At 36.0% G+C, this 20,951-nt stretch overlaps 1 protein-coding gene across 2 annotated transcripts in view; it reads left to right on the forward strand.

Annotated features, from left to right (window-relative positions):
• The window catches only part of eif5b (eukaryotic translation initiation factor 5B), an 83,837-nt gene that overhangs the window by 16,181 nt on the left and 46,705 nt on the right, over positions 1-20,951 (forward strand). For both annotated transcript variants that reach the window (XM_039743934.1, XM_039743935.1), the window contains exons 2-6: positions 5,889-6,014; positions 6,107-6,191; positions 11,194-11,899; positions 16,586-16,797; positions 18,396-18,546. In XM_039743934.1, the coding sequence (XP_039599868.1) occupies positions 5,889-6,014; positions 6,107-6,191; positions 11,194-11,899; positions 16,586-16,797; positions 18,396-18,546 (1,280 nt within the window). The remainder of the gene's footprint in view (positions 1-5,888; positions 6,015-6,106; positions 6,192-11,193; positions 11,900-16,585; positions 16,798-18,395; positions 18,547-20,951) is intronic.

Here is a 20,951-nt window from a genome sequence, read left to right on the forward strand (position 1 = left end):
CTGTCTCTCGCGCGTCCGTGTGTGTGCGTGTCTGCTAGTCTGTCTCTCATGCGTGCGTGACTGTCTCTCATGCGTGCGTGACTGTCTCTCACGCATGCATGTGTGTCTGTCTCTCGCGCGTCCGTGTGTCTGGGTGTCTGCGTGACTGTCTCTCACGCGTGCGTGTGTCTCGTGTGTGTGTGTGTGTGTGTGCGCGCGCGTGTCTGTCTCTTGCACGGGCCTGCCTGTGTGCGTGTGTCTCGTGCGTGCGTGCGTGTCTGTCTCTCGCGCGCACGCACCTGTGTGTGTGTGTGTGTCTCTCTCTCTCTCTGCACACATAGGTAATGCACAGGAAGAGACTGAACACGTGCCGTGTGGCCACGCGCATGTGCTCTTCACCAGAAGACACACACACACGGACACCTGGACGCACACAGGGGTTTTATTAAAGAGGATAGAAAATGTAATGTTTACATATATATATATATATATATATATATATATATATATATATATACTTGTGTTTATGTTTGTATGTGTCTATATATGTGTGTATAGCTTTGGTCACTGAGTGCAAGGGAAAAATAATAAAATATAGTCTGTTATTAAACAGTAAAACATTAACGTTTTAAGAAGTACTGGTACATTGAGCACTACTGGAGTGGTTGCGGGTAAACTACATTTTAAAGACTGTGTAACACAACAGGTAAGTAGTACTAACAGCAGCCAAAATGTATATAGATAAATAGATAGATAGATACTTTATTAATCCCAAGGGGAAATTCACAATATATGTATATGGATCATCTCTCGGTAGTAGATCCGTTTTGAAAGGCGCTACACGACGGCTGTGGTATAGAAATTACATTTTCTATGTGAACGTTCAAATTTGTGCCTCTGGTAATGTGCCTTACCGGCATTTAAAGAAAATTAGTTTTGTGTCCTCTGCAGTGTTAAGAGAGAAAGGCTTTGGTTTGGGATAAAAGGAAAAAGGTGTAAAGAAAGGAAAGTTGCCTTTTTCTTTTATATAGTATAGAGATGTGTTCGCTGACGTTATGATTGCCTTTTGGGGACAGTCACGGTGGGTCTTGTGTAGACTGGTGAGATTTCCCCGCCATTAATCGGTTGTGATGGCACTGTCAGTCCTCCACTCGTGTGCGTGTCTTCATAATCCGAGCTGACGACCTCATAATCGTATACGTGCAAGAGAAAGTGCAAATCGCCTTAATATTAGTTTGCCGTGGTGTAGAAAAGGAGTCTTGTGTTTGCACTTGTCTGGGCTATAGCTCAGGGGGAGGATGAAAAAAATTAAAAGTGCTCACTTTGACTTAAGGCAGAAGCGCAGTCAGCGTCTCAAAGGCCGGCACAGCTATGCACGCGCACTGGCTGCTCGACTTTTGCTGGGCAGGAGACCCCAGTTTTTGCAGACACGTTCACGATATCAAAAGTCTCAGCGCTCTTTGGAGGTCATTCATACATTATATATATATAGCAAAATACCCGCGCCTCGCAGCGGAGAAGTAATGTGTCAATGTAACCTTTTGTAAGTAGTGCCTGGAGGATTCAGTGTGGAGAAACTCTAGAGACAGCGTGTGTATTAACTTGTGGATTTTTCTGTGAGTATTTGGTGGCAGTCTGACGAAGTTGCTTCGGAGGATGGCGTTAGCCGCGGAGCTCAGCTCAGAGCGAAATGAGGTAAATGGGAGGGTGATGATGACGTGACTCCCCACCCGCCTTAACTGTCAATCCCCACAAACACAGTCTCGGAATTTGCATAAGCACACCCTTCACCTACAATTTTAACTTAGTTACAAAGTGATCAAAACTCTCGTTTATATCCTGCGTCCTGTTATTAAACTTGTATCCCGCATTCCCGTGGGCATGTGAAACGCCAGCGGTAGCCTGTCTATGAACTTAATTTAAAGTTTAGGTTTACACCTTGCTTTCTTTCCGAGGTAGCAGCACTCATGAATATATAGTATATGTCACTCGCTCGCTACTTATTGTTACGCTGCCTTCTCAATTATATAATGCATGTTTTCTTAAGCGCTTTTTGGAGGTCTTCCTGGTTTTCTACGCACTGCGTTGACAGTCAGTTCATGTGATTACGTGGGAGGCGTGATGATGTCACACCTAAACTCCCCCACGTCTTTCCAGCTCAACTCCATTACAGTTAATGGAGAAAAATAGCTTCCAGTTATGACCATTACGCGTAGAATTTCGAAATGAAACCTGCCCAACTTTTGTAAGTAAGCTGTAAGGAATGAGCCTGCCAAATTTCAGCCTTCTACCCACACGTGAACTTGGAGAATTAGTGATGAGTCAGTGAGTGAGTGAGTGACTGACTGAGTGAGTGAGGGCTTTGCCTTTTATTAGTGTATATATATATATATATATATATATATATATATATATATATATATATATATATATATATATATATATATATATATATATATATATATATATAATCGACCAAGTCGCACAACCATGGGGTACGCACGACGGAGCCCCATCCTCGCTCTCGAGGCATGTGCACTCCCTGCTCATGTGCCCGCCCCCAACACCTCACCAAACACATGTTTACACGCTGCATACAGCGATTCCCATCCGCGACAAACATGCTTCTTCTTAGATGGTCCTGCAGGAACAGGGAAAATCTTTGTCTACAAAACCCTGATTCATACCATCAGAGCCAGGGGAGACATTCCCACAACCGTAGCATCTACAGAAATAGCTGCAACATTGTTACTAGGTGGACGTACTGCACATTCCGTTTTTAAAATACCATTGAAGCTGACTACTACTTCCACATGCAACATCAAACCTACCTCGCCACACGCTCAACATCTTCTGCAATCCAAATTGATAATATGGGACGAGGCGCCAATGCATACGCATTCCAAGCAGTTGACAGGTTATTACGTGACCTCACGGGTGACACGCAGCCATTTGGAGGGAAAACAATACTATTGGGTGGAGATTTCCGACAAATTGTCCCTGTCATTATGCGTGGCTCCCAAGCACTTACTGTCGCCAGTTGCATTAACAAGCAACCTTTGTGGCATCACATGCATGTACTTACACTGACGACATATATGAGAGTTCTTCCTCACAAACAACTTTTAGCAAAATGGCTCCTCGATGTTGGAGAAGGGAAAAACGAAACAGCTGTAACATTACCTTCACATTGTTTTCCTTTTAATTCTGATCCCGTTGAACAACTATATGGCGACATCAACTTCTCATCTTTCACTCCAGAACAACTGAGTACGCGAGCTATATTAAGCGTCACCAACGAAGACTATCTATACCTTAATAAACAAGTACTGAAACTTATCCCTACTGACGAAGTAACTTTCACCAGCGTTGACTCCATCGTCACAGATGATCCCACAGACAAACTTTCATTCCCCGAAGAATTTCTTAACAGTCTTACTCCCACTGGCATGCCGCCGCTTAAACTCAAAATTAAAATGGCACTAGACTGACTGTTACCAGCATTCACCGCAATGTACTGTAGTGTAAAACTATTGCAGCTGCTACCTCACAAACTGTCCTTATTCCCCGGATTTCCCTGACCCCATAAGATTCAAATTTGCCTTTTACACGCAGACAATTTCCTGTTAGATTAGCCTTTGCAATGACAATTAATAAAGCACAGGGCCAAACTTTCAAAAAGATATGCCTGTATCTGCAAAAACCAGTTTTCAGTCACAGACAATTGTATGTTGTTCTCTCCAGAGTTCCATCTTTTCATTCACTCACAGTCGTATCCTCAAACCCACCCTATTTGGACAACTGTGTCTTTCAGGAAGTGTTCACCCATCAATGAATAATTATGCGGTGTATGCTACGTTGCGGGTTGGCTAGTAACATTTAATTCTTTTATTATCACAAAACACTTAAAACATTTTTCAAAGAAATAAAAGTTTGTTTTTTAGAATATGGCAACCCAGAATGCAATAAAAATAAGCACAGTATATTGTGGTTAAATTTTTGCCTAATTATACCCTTCACTTTTTGCTAGTGCTTTTTAAGTAAGGATGGGCGCGAGTAGGTGATAAATGAAGTACAGTACTTAATAATAAAAAAAATCTGATAAAATGTTTTCAAATTCAAAGTGATATTTTAATACACGCTCACAGCAACAGAGAAGCACAATATGTTCCTTCCTGCATTCCTGTGAATGCAGCTGAGAGTTTTAATAAAGTTAACTACATTATATTGCTCTGTGAGGTTGAATGGTCCCCTTCCACACTTTCTGTGGAAGGAATGGTGAAACATGTACTTGATATTTATTTCACTTTCTGTGGAAGGAAAGTATATCTATGTAAGTTGGAGCATTTTTAACACAACCTGTTTTGCAAAGTGGACTGTACTCAGAATGATCATTTTATATTGTACTAAAAAATATAAGGCTTAGATTTAGGTCTGGTCACTGTGTCTGTGGAGATTGTATGTTTTTTTCTGTTTATGTGGGGTTACCTCTGGGTATGCTGAGTATTACTGCAACATCCAAGAGATGTATGTTTTAGGTGACTTTGTGACAAGAATTAGTAGTTTGTGAGTGGGTGTTTGTGTTCATACCCAGCAATTGACTGGTATCTGAAGTTTTTCATTTTGTTGAGGGAGTAAGAAACATGGAAGGCTTGTTTTCTTACATCAGGACTATTGCTGCTTCAAAGAGGGTAAATTCTGGTATTTTTTAGAATTTTGTTTCTTGAGCATCCTGTGTCCCTTAGGCTCTATTATAAGATGCCAGGACTGCCTATGTATTTTTAAAATGTATAGTTCTAGAGTGTTGTACTGTGCTAGCCATTATGCATGCATTGAGAAGTCAAGCAAAATGATGCCTTTTATTGGCTAACTAAAAAGATTACAATATCCAAACTTTTGAGGAAACTCAGGCCAATTAAAGGTGTCATTATGTCTGCCTTCTCATTAAAATTTATCGAAAACACTTAACTTTGAAACACAATTACCATGTTTTTGAAGGAATAACTTTGACTTGAAAAATACTAAACTTATCTTTTAACTAATCCGTGTTAGTTGGTTTGTCTGCATATGGTATGTGGTACCACTATTAAATCACTATTTTTTAAGAAGAAATAGTATACATATAAATATTTTGAGTTTCACAATGTTTAAAGGATTGCTCCAACCAAAAATTGTTTTTCTTAAATGTTACTTACCCCATGTACTTTGTAGTAGTAGTCTAGAAAATTTTTAATGTCATATTTTTATTAAAAACTGCGCTAATATTTATTCTTCAATGGAAGTGAATGATGGCCAATACTAGAAAAAGCAAACGGTATCAAAACGTCATTTCCGTGTTGCATTATCCACTTAGTCATTCAGTCGCAGACTCAAATGTGCAGAACACATTCATTTTCACTAAGGTATCGTTACATCGACTTTTCCTTTAAAAGTAACCCTGAAACCCTTTTACATGGGGTCATGCTTTTGAATTGAGAATTGTAACCCCTGTGTGAAAGGATTCCAGGATGTGGGGTACTTTTTAATTTTAACAGAGGAACCAATTTAACAATACTTCAGTGAAAAATGCATGCTTTTGTTTGTTTTGAGTATATGAGTATATGACTGGATGACTTCCTGTGGATTATAAGACATGAGTAATGTGACATTTTTTAATGAACGTTTTGATATAATTTGCAGTTTCGAGCATTTGCCACAGTCCGCTTACATTGAAGCATAAAGTTTACTAGCTTTGTTTTGCATGAAAACATGAGAATATTTCTCAGACATTACTACAAAGTACACGAGGGTAAGTAATGTTTAAAAAAATAATTTTGGGGCGGAGCATTCCTTTATGCAAAATTTAACATCATGCTGGTTTAAGCAGTTCTTGCAATTTCTGTCTAATTTTATTATTACATCTCCTCTAGCACCAAAGATGATGTGGATATTGATGCTCTTGCCGCTGAAATAGAAGGAGCTGGTGCTGCCAAGGAACAGGACTCCTCAAAATCAAAGTTGAAAAAGAAGAAAAGTAAAAAGGGCCAGGACTTTGAGTGAGTTCTCATGTATCTTTTAATGGGTTTTTGCTATCTGAACTTTTTTTCACTGAAACTCAATAACTAACATGTTTTATTTTTTATTCAAGTGAGGACGATATTCTTAAAGAACTAGAAGAACTTTCTCTAGAAAACCAAGGGGGAAAAACTGACAAGGATCTTTCTGTTGGCAAGGTTTGTTTTTGTTGGCCCTACTTTCTTTATTTGCTAAGCATATTTTTCACTTATATGTGTACTTACAGAGGCAAAAAAAGTGACTGTGATTAAGTGTCAAATCATTCTGAAGACTTTCCACAGCACTGCCAGGAGGACCAAGAAGAAGAAGACAAAAACAAGACAGTGCACCCATTTAGTCAGGTTTTCTTCACACATCATAAAGACGTGTATGTTTACGAAGTACATGCTGATATTAGTTGGTGTGGATGTGTACTTAAGTGCACATCGAGATACAGCCCTATCCAGAGTTCTTTCCTGCCTGCTGTCATGGCTGTCTGGATTTCCTTGTGCATTAACCCCAACAAACCAAAATTTTATTAAGCAGGGTTGAAAATGTAAATTAAAAGTGTTTATATCTGTTAAATATAGTTTCATCATATGGAAATCGGAGAGAATGGTCTAGCTATTGAAAATAAAATCGTAGTTTGCCTTTGACAACTTATTTTTGCTTTGTTCAAACTAAATATAAGAGAACATTTTCTTGAGCACTTTTTCCTCTTCATTTTAAAGAAGCCACTAATAGAATAGTATGGCATTTAAATAAAATATTAAATACAACCAGCTTCTCAATATTGATGCTTTGCCATACAGTAGATAAAAGACATTATGTTGATGTGGAGAAAAAGGCCATCAAGCGAAGCTGTTTTGATTGGAGTTATTGGAGTTCTTCAGAATTTAATGCCCTTAATTGTTCAGGATGCAAACTTAATAAGTGTGCTCATAAATTACTTGTCATTGAATGATATTTTAACTCAGTTTTGCATATTTTATAGAGCACATCATCTTTCCATAGAATATTACTAATAATTAAATGGGATCCAAACAACTTACAAAACATTACTTTTGAAATGACTTGATGTGGGGAATTCTTCCATTCCTCGTGTGTTTTATCAGTATACAAACATAACTATTCAAAAAAGGACTACTTGCTGCAATATCCACCAAGTCTACCTCATGTGAATTGGATCAAAAAGACAAGATGCTTTGTAAAATTTCAAAACATTAGTGCATTTTAAAGCAAGCTCAAATATTTGTACTTTGTGCATTTTTGGGTTCAAAATTTTTTCTGACAGTCCTACTGATTACATTTGTAAAGCACTAAAGACTTTCAATGTCTTTTTATATACAGGAGTCTACTTAGTAAAACTAACATCTTTTTAATGTCTGCACTACTACATGGCAACAATAAAAAGTAAAATTCTCTGTTTCAGAAATTTGCATGCACAAAATGAGTTTTTGTGATAGCCTTTTTTATGAAGGACTGCGTTTTTAGGTGCCCCCTTCATTAACGCTATGGTTTTCATGCACATGTTTTAAGCAACAATGTATAAGCAATTGCATAAGCATATGAATTGCTTTACAGACACACTTCCAACATAAAACCAAAGGTAAAATATTGATAATATAAAAAATAAACACATATAATACAAATGTTCATGTGCTTGTAATCAGATAGCGAAGCAATAATATAGTCTGATTCCCTTCATTGCCTACTTTAACATGAAAGCTTTTGTCAGCACTATATTCCAGTGTGGTTAGTGATGGGCTTTTATTGCAGCTTGGAGAGTTGTAGAAAAGAGAACAAAACCAAATTTATCAATGATACAACTGAAATGTATTTTTAGAATCTTCCTAAGTGAAAGCTTAGTTAAGATACTTATTAATTTCAGTTACAGTTAGGCTACAGTTGCACCTATTTTTTTGAAATTCAAATTTATTAAGTGTTAGTATCTATACTAATAAAAGGCAAAGCCCTCACTGACTCACTCACTGACTGACTGACTCACTCACTTACTCACTCACTGACTCATCACTAATTCTCCAACTTCCCGTGTAGGTAGAAGGATGAAATTTGGCAGGCTCATTCCTTACAGCTTCCTTACAAAAGTTAGGCAGGTTTCATTTCGAAATTCTACGCGTAATGGTCATAACTGGAAGCTATTTTTCTCCATATACTGTAATGGAGTTGAGCTCGAAAGCCACGGGGGGGCGGAGTTTTGTGTGACATCATCACGCCTCCCACGTAATCACGTGAGCTGACTATCAACACGGTACGTAGAAAACCAGGAAGAGCTCCAAAAAGCGCTGAAGAAAACATGCATTATACAGTATAATTGAGAAGGCAGCGAAACAATAAGAACTGAGCGAGTGACATATACAACCATATTCATGAGTGCTGCTACTTCGGAAATAAAGCACGGTGTAAACCTAAAGTTTAAATTAAGTTCATAGACAGGCTGCCGCTGGCGTTTGTCATGCCCACGGGTAATGCAGGATACAAGTTTAATGAGAGGACGCAGGATATAAACAAGAGTTTTGATCACTTTGTAACTAAGTTAAAATTGTAGGTGAAGGGCTGTGCTTATGCAAATTCCGAGAGACTGTGTTTGTGGGGGATTGACAGTTAAGGCGGGTGGGGAGTCACGTCATCATCTCCCCTCCCATTCACCTCATTTCGCTGTGAGCTGAGCTCTGCAGCTAACGCCGTCTTGAGGAATAAACTTTGTGACGCTGCCACCAAATACTCACAGAAAAATCCACAAGTTAATACACACGCTGTCTCTAGAGTTTCTCCACACTGAATCCTCTAGGCATTACTTACAAAAGGTTACATTGACAATCGTGTTAAGTTATTTTTAAAATGTTTCCTTTTCTTAGCACAAGCACAGCTGAGAAGCTTCGATGCATGTACTCCATGATGCGTTAAAAAATAATGCATTTAATCACACCTTGCATTCCAAACAAAGGGGAACTTCTATCAATGCATGATTTCCTGGTACACCGATTACATTGATCAGCGCTTCCCGATTCATTTTACCCTCGCACCCCCTTGGTTTGAGAAGAAGTATGAAAAAATATTAGGTTAACACAGAAAAACAGATCATCAATTGAAGCTTTATGAATAATCAATTCGCCATCAATAATTGTTTTGGTAAAGCCATACTCAGTGTAATCCTCCTTCCATTTTATAATTTTTCCGCCACTAGCCATGATTAAATGAACAGTAAAAAAGTAAGAGCGAAGTGAGCGTGACTTATTCAGGCAGGCAGGCGACAGCTCAATAGCTCGAATTTGGATATAAGTAGGTTCTATTTAGTCGCCAGAAATATCTTTGGTAGGAATGGAAGTTGAATTTAGTCTTTAAATTTCTATGGTGAAGAAAAAGTTATGCAATGATGACTAAATTTAACTATATAAAGTCAAAACTTGAATATATAAAGTCAGTGCTGGAATATATAAAGTCAAATCTTGAATATATAAAGTCAGCGCTGGAATATCCATCCATTTCCCAACCCGTTGAATCCGACCACAGGGTCACGGGGGTCTGCTGGAGCCAATCCCAGCCAACACTGGGCGCAAGGCAGGAACCAATCCTGGGGAGGGCATATGCATCATTTTCAAAACATTAACCGAACAGTGTTTTTTTAATTTATTTTTCTGAATATGTTTTTGTTAACTTAGTTCAGTTCAGAGTCGTTTCAATCAATATATTTTGACTTTGACTTTATATATTCAGGAATGAGTTTATATACTCCGATGTTGACTTTATATAATCAGGAATGACTTTATAAATTCCGACGCTGACTTTATATATTCAGGTTTTGAATTTATATATTCCAGCGCTGACTTTATATATTCAAGTTTTGACTTTATATATTTTGACGCCGACTTTATATATTCAGAAAATCAATGTACTTACCTGTTTGGCACCCCATAGTATATGTGTGTATGCGTATATATAGTGCGGGTATTTTGCTATATATATATAGATAGATAGATAGATATATATCTCTATCTATCTATCTATCTATATAATATAGAGATATATATATATATAATATATATATATATATAGATTGATAGATTGATAGATAGATAGATAGATAGATATAGATATATATAGATATATATATATAGAGATAGATATATATAGAGATAGATATAGATATAGATAGATATAGAGATAGATATAGATAGATATAGATATAGAGATAGATAGATATAGAGATAGATATAGAGATAGATAGATAGATAGGTATATATAGGGAGATAGATATAGAGAGAGATGTAGAGATATATAGAGATACTGTGTAGATATATATATATATATATATAGATATGACAGCAGCACTCATATCAATGACTAAACAATTACATTAACAATCATGTTACGTTATTTTTAAAATTTTCCTTTTCTTTTTCATAATTTCTTTAACACACTACTTCTCCGCTGCGAAGTGCGGGTATTCTGCTAGTCTATAATAAAATAAAACAAGTCGCAGTAGTTATTTTGATAAATATAATTAAAAATGTTTATTTCTTAAACAAAATCCATGTGTTTCTTTTAGTAAGACGTATTAAGTAAATATGTATTTGTTTTAATTTTTTTTTTGTTTTGTTGAAAATGTAGCCTTCGTTCTTTTCTTTCCAATAAAAGTTCTTGTTCCGTACTTGGTATCAGCACATCCCAGAGCAGACCATCATAAAACCTTAATTGAAGCACTTTAAAGAATGTTAACAAGACCAAGGTGTGCAGCATCCACAAATTCATACATGATACAAGCATGCTTAACTCTGACTTTATTACACCTTTTTTGGACACATGGATATTAATAATAACATCATGCTGTTTTTTTACTGTTGAAATAAGAAAAAATTGTAATTGTGAAATGCTTAGTCAAATTACATTCAACCACCGTTATTTGCTGAAGACAGAAAAATAAGAATGAAACTATATTTTTTCAATTTTTCTTCCATTTTTGACTAAAGTACATTTTAAAAAATGTTATATTAGGGAAAACCGAACAATGCAGAATCGATAAAATGACCATTACTTACAAGATCCATACCAAAATGATTATTGTGCTCAGAATGGACTATTCATATTATAATTTAATTTCTTAAAAACTTTTGTACATTCTTAAATACTTATTTACAAAAGTGTTTTTGTATTTAACAGAAATCAGAAAGTAAAGAGGAGGACATAGATTTGCCTCCAGTCAAGAGTGAAAAGAAAAAAACAAGGAAAGGAAAGAAGCAGAGCTCTGAAGCTGATGAGGAAGCAGAGCAATTTGACAATGGGATGGAGAATAACACTGAAAAAGCCAAAAAGATGGCCAAGCAAACACCTGCTGTCCCTGCTGTTTCTCAAGATATTTCAGAGGATGAGGATGAAATCAAGTCTACAAAGAAAGGTACAGGGAACAAAAAAAATCGCAAAAAGGATGCCTCGGACTCTGAAGATGAAGATCAGAGTGTTAAAGGGGTCCAGAAAACTGCAGATATTAGAGATTCACCAGGTGAAAGTGATGAGGATACAGACAGTTTTTCCAAGAAAGGAAAAAAAGGGCAAAAGAAGAACCAGAAGCCTAAAGCAGGTGGTAGTACTACCAAGGTAGAGAGTGATGGAGAGGATGAAGATGATGTTGGCTCCTTCAAGATTAAGACAGCAGCTCAGAAAAAAGCAGAAAAGAAGGAGCGAGAACGCAAAAAGAAAGAGGAAGAGAAGGCAAAGTTGAAAAAGTTAAAAGAGCAGGAGACAAATGAGCCTACTAAAAAAGAAGATGTGAAGAAAGCAGAACAGGCAGCACCTAAAGCAGAGCCTAAATCAGTGCAGCCTGCTGTTTCTGAGGATAAAGAGGGGGCAGAGGATGCTGGAGGGGAAGGTATCTGTGTTTATTTAAGTTGCCGTTTTTACCGCAAAAAATGAATATTAATAATGCAACTGAAGTGACCTAAAAAGGCGAAAATGTAATCTTTTGAGAGATATTAAGAAATATCAATGCAGCACATGGAAGTTCACTGCTTTTATTAAGCATTGAAATTAAGGAGTGTGTCAGTAAGTTGTGTGATGTTCACATGTGTGCGTCAATAGTTTAACTGAACCACATTGATAAATGCAAGTCATTTTATATAAATATTATAAATATTGTTAATTCTAGGTGAATGTTTTAATCAATGCTTTCATACAACTCTCTGTTGGCTGACTGTTGGTGTGGGTTTTAACTTTGCATAATTGAACAGTTGAATAGCAGAGTCAAAAACTTCTCATTAGTTTTTGTAAAAAAAAAAAAAAAGCTTGTTAATTTAGATCAACATTGAAAATAACTGGATGCAAAGGGCAAAAGTGCCCACTGATTAAACCTCCTGAAAATACAATTATTGTACAATTGGCAAAAAGTGTCCCTAGTATTATGCTTAAATAGCAATGATAATTTAATCTCTATGGCTATCTGTGCTGCACTTATACACAGTTTTAACATTTCAGTTCCACCTAATTTTATGGCTTCTCTCTTTTGCGCCTGACTGATTGTGTAAATGCTTTTGTTAGTTCAGTAGACTGCTTTTGTTGTATGACCTCTTAGTGTATAGAATGTGTGCACAGTAGAAATCCATGTGGATTTTGCTATTGGATTTTAAAATTTGCTTAGGTTGCAATGCCAGCATTGTTTGTAAATTGTGTTTGGGAATTTTTCCTGTTGATCCCTCATATTATAACATTCTGCCATATTTTAAGTCAAGTTATAAAATATCTAACTGATATTCTTTTACATTTTTTTTCCTTTTACCATATGTGGAAATATGATTTGTTATTTACGTAAATAATATCTTTAGGTAAAGTTGAAGTAAGTGTGATTACAAAATGAAAATTTGACTTTGCAATAATTTATTCAACAACAAAATGAACAGATATGTCATTTTCATCTGTTGCAAAAGTAAGCATATACACTATTAAGCTGTAATAGCTGGTATACCCCTTTGGCACAAGTAACCTCAAGTGGCTGTTTTTCATAACTGCCTACATTGAATGGAAGAAAGTTTTTCTAACTCTTCTAATTCTGTAAGCATGCAGAATTCTTTCAGCAGAGCCATTTTTTGGGTATTTGTTGTTTTACACACACAGCCCATTTTAAATACCCAACCCACGCAGTATCTCAGTGGTATACCGACCTGGGCTTGGACCTGGCCATTCATGGACCTTCCATTTCTTTCCATTTCAGTCATTCCTTGGCAGGTTTACAGGTATTTTGAGGGTCATTGTTAGGCCTGGATAAAAATATTGATTTTCAAATGAATCATTATTTTTCTTTTAAGTAATTAAATTTCAATTTTTAAAGTCTCAGGATGAATCTAGTAGATCTCTGTCTGGCTCTATTACTATGTGTTGATTTTTGCTTATGTTGGTTTTTGGTGTATGATCCAGTATATGTTGCTAATGCACCTGTTAAGGCTTTCTACTGAAAAAGAGCTTTACTACCTCGCCCAAAATGGGGTGTGCTCCTCAATTGAAGTCAGCTGCTTTGACACTTAAATCAGATGCACGGACTTAATACAGATTCAGACAGTGTGTCAGTAAAGAACTACAGCATAAAAGCAAAGCCATGTGTATGCTGTGCAACTGAGAAGTTAAGTATTGTGGTAACACAACAAATTTGAAAAATCGCTCATCCTGACGTCACCCAGAAACATCCCAGTCGACATACTAATGAGTAGAGCCTAAACAATATATACTGGAGATGGCGTTTAACTCCAGCCTTCTACTTAAAAAATAACAATCTATTGCAGTTTTTAATCTGTAAAGATATGAGACCCTACACTGTTATTGAAAATTAGGGCTCTCGACAGATGAGGATTTTATGAAGATCTTAAGCCAAAGCTTTGTCAATTACCTCACGTAAGCGGAGAGAATAGATCTAACTTGGCAACAGCTGGACATCAAGGGTAAAAGATTTCTGCATGGCAATCATGTGTCACTACATTAGAAACGACCTTCACCTGTGGCGGACGTGTTGCAGGCAAGAGTGCTACCTTCCAGTCACACTGGGAGCAACCTCGCTGCCTAGATACAGAGCTGCTGAGATTGCCGGTTGTTCTTAAAACCTTTACTAGCATCTCCATTGTGCTGTTGTTTTGTGTGACCACATCAGTTACAAGTTTGTGTGTTGAGGAGTCCAATGAACAGTGCTCCTATTTTAGCACATGCCTAGCTGTTACTTTTACTCTGGAAAAAGTTTGCAACAAGTGTCACCCAACTGAACAAGTGCACAATTGCTGTAATTTTCAGAGCAGCCTGTGATACCAAATTGAGCATGTGCGCAGAGCAGCTGAAATTACCTCCATAAGCTGTACCACATGTACCATATTAGCTGAGTTGTCCGTCACACTGGCTGGTTCTTTGTTTTTTATGTTCCATTCATCGAAGGGTACTGTTAACAAGCATCAGTACTAGAACCTCATTTTAAAACACTTCCTTGTTTGTCAGAGGAGGAACTGTGAGGACATATTTTTGAGACATATTAATGTGACCGCTACACACAAGCAACTGAACATATGTGTAACTTGTAGAATTATAGAAAGACACGAGTCTTCATACTGAATCTTTTATTTCGACTAATTCTGGTTCAGTTTAAATGTCCAGTACTCGAATAAATTTGGCTAATAGGTTATTGAACAACATATTTTATTATTCCATTATTTTTTAAATAATATTGTTCACTAGATGATACAATGCAGTGGCATCTACTTTAAAAACATCTGTATTAAAACAAGGAGCCCCATAATGTTTGTGGACTTTGATGTCGTGAAAGATATGTTTGCTAAATTATGCTGAATTTTGATTGAGTGCAGTGCTGTGAAAGTTTTTTTTTTTAAAAAAAAACAATATTTTGTTTCACATCTTGCAAATACTGATGTTAACTGTTGATTACTAATTGAGCATTGATTCTTAAATGGCATTTCATGCTTATGCATTTGTTATGAAGTCATTATATAGACACCATTCAAATGAAAAGTGTTACTTTAATTTCTCACATTATATGAATGTTCTCTATAAATGGTTAAGTAATTAAAAAAAAAAAGTGCAAATTAAATAAAAATAAAATTGAAACTGAATCGGGACATCAGTGCTAATACCCAGCTTTAGTCATTGTCACATTCCAAGGTTCACTTTTGTCTGAGCTTCAGTCTTCTGACATATGTTCTCACATTACCCTCTGGTACAATGAAGAATTTATAGTTCACTCTGGTGAGTTGTCCAGGCCTTGATGCAGCAGAACAGTTTCAAACCAGAACATTCCAACCACCCACTTTTACATTTGGTATCATGTTGTTCTGGTCAAACGCTTCCTTTTTTTTTTTTGCCAGTCATGTTTTTTGATACTGTGGCTAAGTAACTATTTTTGCTCATCTGTCCTGAGCACATTTTTTTTAGAATGTGCTCCTGGTCTTTGCCTAGGTGATCATGGGCAAACCTCAGTCTTTCACTGATGTTCTTTCTAAACAGCAAAGGTTTTTTCCAGGCACACCTTCCATGTAGATTTAATTTGTGCAGCTTCTTCTGACACGAGCTACCTGTAGGACCTGTAATGAAATTCTAAGGCTCTTAGAGACTTCTTTCAGCATCATGTGTTCTGCTCTTTGGCTGAACTTACTTGTGTAGCCTGGCCTGGGCGAGTTACAAGTTGTTGGAAATCTCCTGCACTTGTAGATGATCTTCTAGAGCATGAAGTGATTGATTTCCAGTTGTTTAGAGATCTTTCTATATCTATTCCTAGACTCGTAGGCATCTGTAACCTTCTGTCTGCTATAGGCATGGGGATAACGCATAATTCATCAGCAAAGTGCAAAATGCACTAAATATCTGAGGTTTAAATTAGATGGGTTCCTCCAAGGTTCTTTCTAATGATGTTCTAATCATTTGCACCCAATTGTAATTTTAGGTATTTGAGGTAGTGAAAAATGTACTGGTTTACTTATTTTTTATGTGAAATTTAGCACTAAGTTGCTGTTTAAGAACCTGCGTATTTGTTTTTACTATATAGGAAGTTCATGGTTATTGCCAATACGTTACATTTTGTATTTCAGACAGGTAATTCAGCTTTCATTATTGTTAATGCTGACTTTTACAATACAGTAAAAGGGACATGGCTGAAGTTTCTGGATGTGATACATTTTTAGAGGTGAACTGCTGTTTGTTGAAATAATTGATTGTAAAATGTTTACTTTTGTCTTGACTGTACATGGTCCATTGTGCTGTGAACCCTGTTAAATTCCTTCAAATAAAAAATAATCCGTGTTAGTTGTAGGATTTCAGCTTTTAGAAAAGTATATTAAATAATCATACTCTAGAATAGTCATGTATTCTTAATAAAAAAGACATTTTTTAATACTATAATTTTGCATTCACAAATTATAAATCCCCATTCATAAAAACTGACCGTTGTATACCTACAGATGTACAATAATTTAAACCATTAATGCTGTTATGCCAGGCATATGCTATATAATTGGCTTAGGCATTTGTTATTATACATTATTTTAAAAGTTTTAATTGCATTTGATATTTGGAATAGATGATAATGATGGCGAAAAGAAAAAAAAGGACAAGAAGAAAAAAAAAGGTGAGAAGGAGGAAAAAGAGAAGAAAAAAGGTCCCAGTAAAGCTACTGTAAAGGCTATGCAGGAGGCTCTGGCACGAATGAAAGAAGAGGAGGAGAGGGCAAAAAGGGAAGAGGAAGAACGTTTGCGGAGACTGGAGGAGCAGGAGGCTCAGCGCTTGGAGCAGGTGATGAATTCTTTGTTTTTCTTTATCTTTCACTTCACTATCTTATATGTTGAAGTAGTTTTTTTTTCCTTTAGAGGGTTTAATTGGACCTATGGAGTTTGGAATTTGTTTATACTATTTTTATAGTGGTTTTACTACATGTGTTAACTTTATTCTTTGTTTAGTTTCTTTATTTTTCAGTAGTGAGACACATTATTTAGGGTGTTAGTTGTACTGTAAATTAACATTTTTTTCTTTTTAGCAGCTTGAGTTAATGTAATGTAATGTTTCATTTACTATATTTGGTTTGGTGATCTAAGAACTTTGCTTACCAAGTATAATGATTATAAATGTATATTAATTCACAAATATGTGTTATGTAAATTTTAAAATAATGCTTAAAATAATAATGAAAAAATGTGTGTTCAGTCATTATTCAGTCATTGTCCTTGCATCTGGCCTTCTAAACACAAATATTTCTCTTCAAGTCTTTCTGTCCCAAATTTCTAACTCTCTCATTGTGTCCTAAGGTGTCTCATTTCTCCAAGCAGGATATCACATAGGCCAAAAGTGACATTTTGTGTATATATGTATCGTATGTATCATTTTTGCAAAATGTAGCCCTTATAGTCTCTCACTCCTATTTGCACATAATGCAGTGTCTTCATTCAAGCATGCTTAATAACACTTCTTATCATTTGAATATAGCAAAGCAGTTTGCACTTATTCAGATTCATTATGAGCATAACCGATCCTCTTTAGTTTAGAGCATGTTTCTTGCTTACTGCAGTTTCCTCTCTTAAAAGATTTATTTGGTCTCTCTCACCCTCTCCATTTCACTTTTTCTTACTTTTGTTCTTACTCTCCAAATTTCATTGTTTTATACCTTTAAATATGGTATTCCTGAGATATGTGAGCCACTTATCATTTTAGAGTCTGTCTTTTACAAAGGTCAGTGGTCTTTATTAGAGTGCATGCACTCACTCGTCTTCCTTTCTCACATTTATTATTGTACCACAACCCTATAAAATCCCACAGCACCCTGCCTTAACACACAGTTTTGCTTAAGCGCAAGTCACTTTTTGATTTTGGATTCCTCTTTCATAGCAGCACTATATTATATTTCTTGCTGACTCAATCTCTTTCTCTCTATGTTGGGATTCTCACTAACAGTCTTACTGAGTTCTAGAGCTCCTTTGTGTTTTGCATTAATTCTTGTACATTTAGCATCCCTTGTCTCTGGAAAATAGCTCCCTGAGACAGTATGGAGTGCATTGAAAATATTTATTTGAATTTATCATTTAATGATGTTAGGAAATTATGGGAAAGGGATCTTTCAAGTTAATTTGTGAAATTAAATTTAACTCGGCCATTCATATAATGTATTGTTGTTTAGTATTGAATGGTAGCATGCGTTGATTACACCAAGCATTTTATAAATCAAATAATTAATAAAGCAGCATTTTGTGGTAATAAAAATGAGAATAAGATAATAGCACTGAGCTAGATTCTGAGTTTGCCTCTTAGCTTCCAGAGTTAATCCCAAAGGTACGGTGTAGAAGTGCTTTTAAAATAAATTAGATGAGTAATATTTATTCCCCACTTTATTTTGCAAACAGGAAAGATTAGAGCAAGAGCGAAAAGAAAGAAAGAAACAAAAAGAAAAAGAGCGAAAAGAACGTTTGAAGAAAGAAGGAAAATTACTGACCAAATCTCAAAAAGAGGCTCGTGCCAGAGCTGAAGCTACATTGAAATTCCGATTGGCTCAAGGTAATATGTAACTACATGCTAAGAAGATAGAATTTAAAAATTTTAGAAACGCTGACAGTGGCATATATTGGGAATGCTAGGGAAATTGATGGTTGTTTTCTGAGGTGCAACACTCATCATAGCCACCAGAAGAACCATTCTCCATTCCAAAGAAGGTTTGTATATTGCTAGCGAAAATATTTGAAAATTGAGAACTAATGCAATAGTTTTAGCCCCCATGACCCTGTATTGTGTTAAGCAGGTGTGAAAAATTGGGCTGCTCAAACAAAAAAAAGAAAATCTGCCACAAGTAGGGTCATTGGGAGTATCCTATGGTGCCAGTAGTAGAAGGTGCAAGGTTAAAATATTTTTTTAAATAAATCCATTTTATGTTTATAATGATGATGCAAATAACATTTAAATACAATATTATTTAAATTTAGTTTTTTAGTTATAATGGTGGATGCAAAAAACAGTTGAACAAAAGTTGCTTTATTTTGAATATTGGTTAAAATGCTCAGATATCATGGCCTATTAGACAAAAACAGTAACTTTTATCTGATAACAGATAGACTGGATAGACTGGTTTGTGCTTGCCTCACATTTCTTGAGTCCCAGGTTTATATACCATCCAGGATATTATCTGTTTGGAGTTTGCACCTTTTACCCTTTATATACATGTAATTTCCTTCCACATTTCAGAGGTCTGCTGTAATGTTCATTAGTTCTTCCAAATGAGTTTTGTGTTAAGTGCTAAGTGTCCAGGAATGGTTGCAGTCTTGCCAGCATAGACTAAAGACCCTACTATACTGAACTGAATTAAGCAGTATTGGTTATGGAAGGATATGATTTTTACAGCATTCAACTAAATTAATAAAATAAACATTGTTGTATGGATTAACAATCTGAATATAGCATGAATACACAAGAACAATAAAGAAAGTGTTAAGATGTGTTTCAGCTTTCTACTAACTAATGGAGAAATAAAATTAACTAAATATGATTATTAACATTAGTCAGTAAAACCAGAGGTACAACATTGCTCACAGACGGTCTAAAGAACCATAAAAACAAGAAATTTCAGGCAACATAGTTGCACATCATCGGGTAACTGAGTTTAGTCCACTTATGGTCCCTCTGTATGTTCCCCCGTTGTTCCTTTAAGAATTTTTTGGCTGCTCTTGCTTTCTTCCTTCCTAATTTCAAAGACGTACATTTTACATTAGACATTTATGTATTATTAAATAAAATTGGTGTTTTAGGAAAAAGCTGTTTCAGAAGGAGAATGGTTAGAATCATGAGTTGATTGAAAAGATGTACTTAAGCAAAAAGCTCCTTTTAATATAACTAGGCCTAGGAATGTTAACATGTCAATTTCTGTGATTAATATAACCTGTTTAATGTGTTAAAAAATATTGTCCCATCCAAGGCTGTCAATGAGGCAAACGTCTCAGGCAGTGCTTTGGTTAGAGCGGCATTTTCAATTTATTTTTTTTTTTAAATTATGAACCAATAATACAAATATATGTGTACCTAAAGAATTACATACACATCCAGAACTGTATTTATACACTGCCTTTCATTTAAAGGCTTAACATTTTGTATAACATGGTTCACGATGATATGCCACATGTCAATACAGGGTGGTCCAAATTTTATTATGCAGATCCAGATCATCTGGATGTCTTTGATTTATGTGGGGATGATTCCAGTTCGGTGCAAAGACAATTCGTCATGTCGTCAGTTTGCGACTTCTTGATGGTCCAGGATTTTTCGGGTGATTTTCTATTTAATAAACTTAAGTTATAGCGTAATAAAAATTGCATAATTAGATCTGGACCACCCTGTAGGTAGCATTAGTGTTCATTTTCCTGACTTACACATACTGACACAGGTGCAGGGGAGGGAGGTGTATGGCAGTCCTGGTATAATGCTAGAGAAAAGTTGCAAAGGTAAAAATTGTGCTCTTTATTTTCATTTCATGTTTCTGTTAAGATCGAATCAGTGTCATATCACATAAGTGCTAAATATGTTATCTTTGAGTGACACTAAAACCAAAGTAAGTCTCTTATACCTGTATTTAACTCTCTAGTCTGCCAGCCAAATTAAAGTGCTGACAACCATAATAACAAAATTCTATGAAACAGAAGTATAATGATTATTCCTACCCATGATTCAGTTTTGCAGTATCTTTGCTAATTTATGCAAAGAATACAACATGCGGTGGCATAATTTTTGTAGCTCCAAAAAATCCCAAGGCACTCCATGATTCTACTAGCCTCAAAAGAATTAAATCTATACGTGTGCTAAACTATCCGAAAGAGCAGTACAGTTGGTGCCAAAATAAAGCAGCTTGGAGATTGCCGTTTGCAGACACAGCACTTAGTGAGCACTTTTAATACATTTTTCAGCTGCTTCATCTCTCT

The sequence above is a fragment of the Polypterus senegalus genome, chromosome 2 (assembly GCF_016835505.1).
Source record: "Polypterus senegalus isolate Bchr_013 chromosome 2, ASM1683550v1, whole genome shotgun sequence".
NCBI lineage: Eukaryota > Metazoa > Chordata > Cladistia > Polypteriformes > Polypteridae > Polypterus > Polypterus senegalus.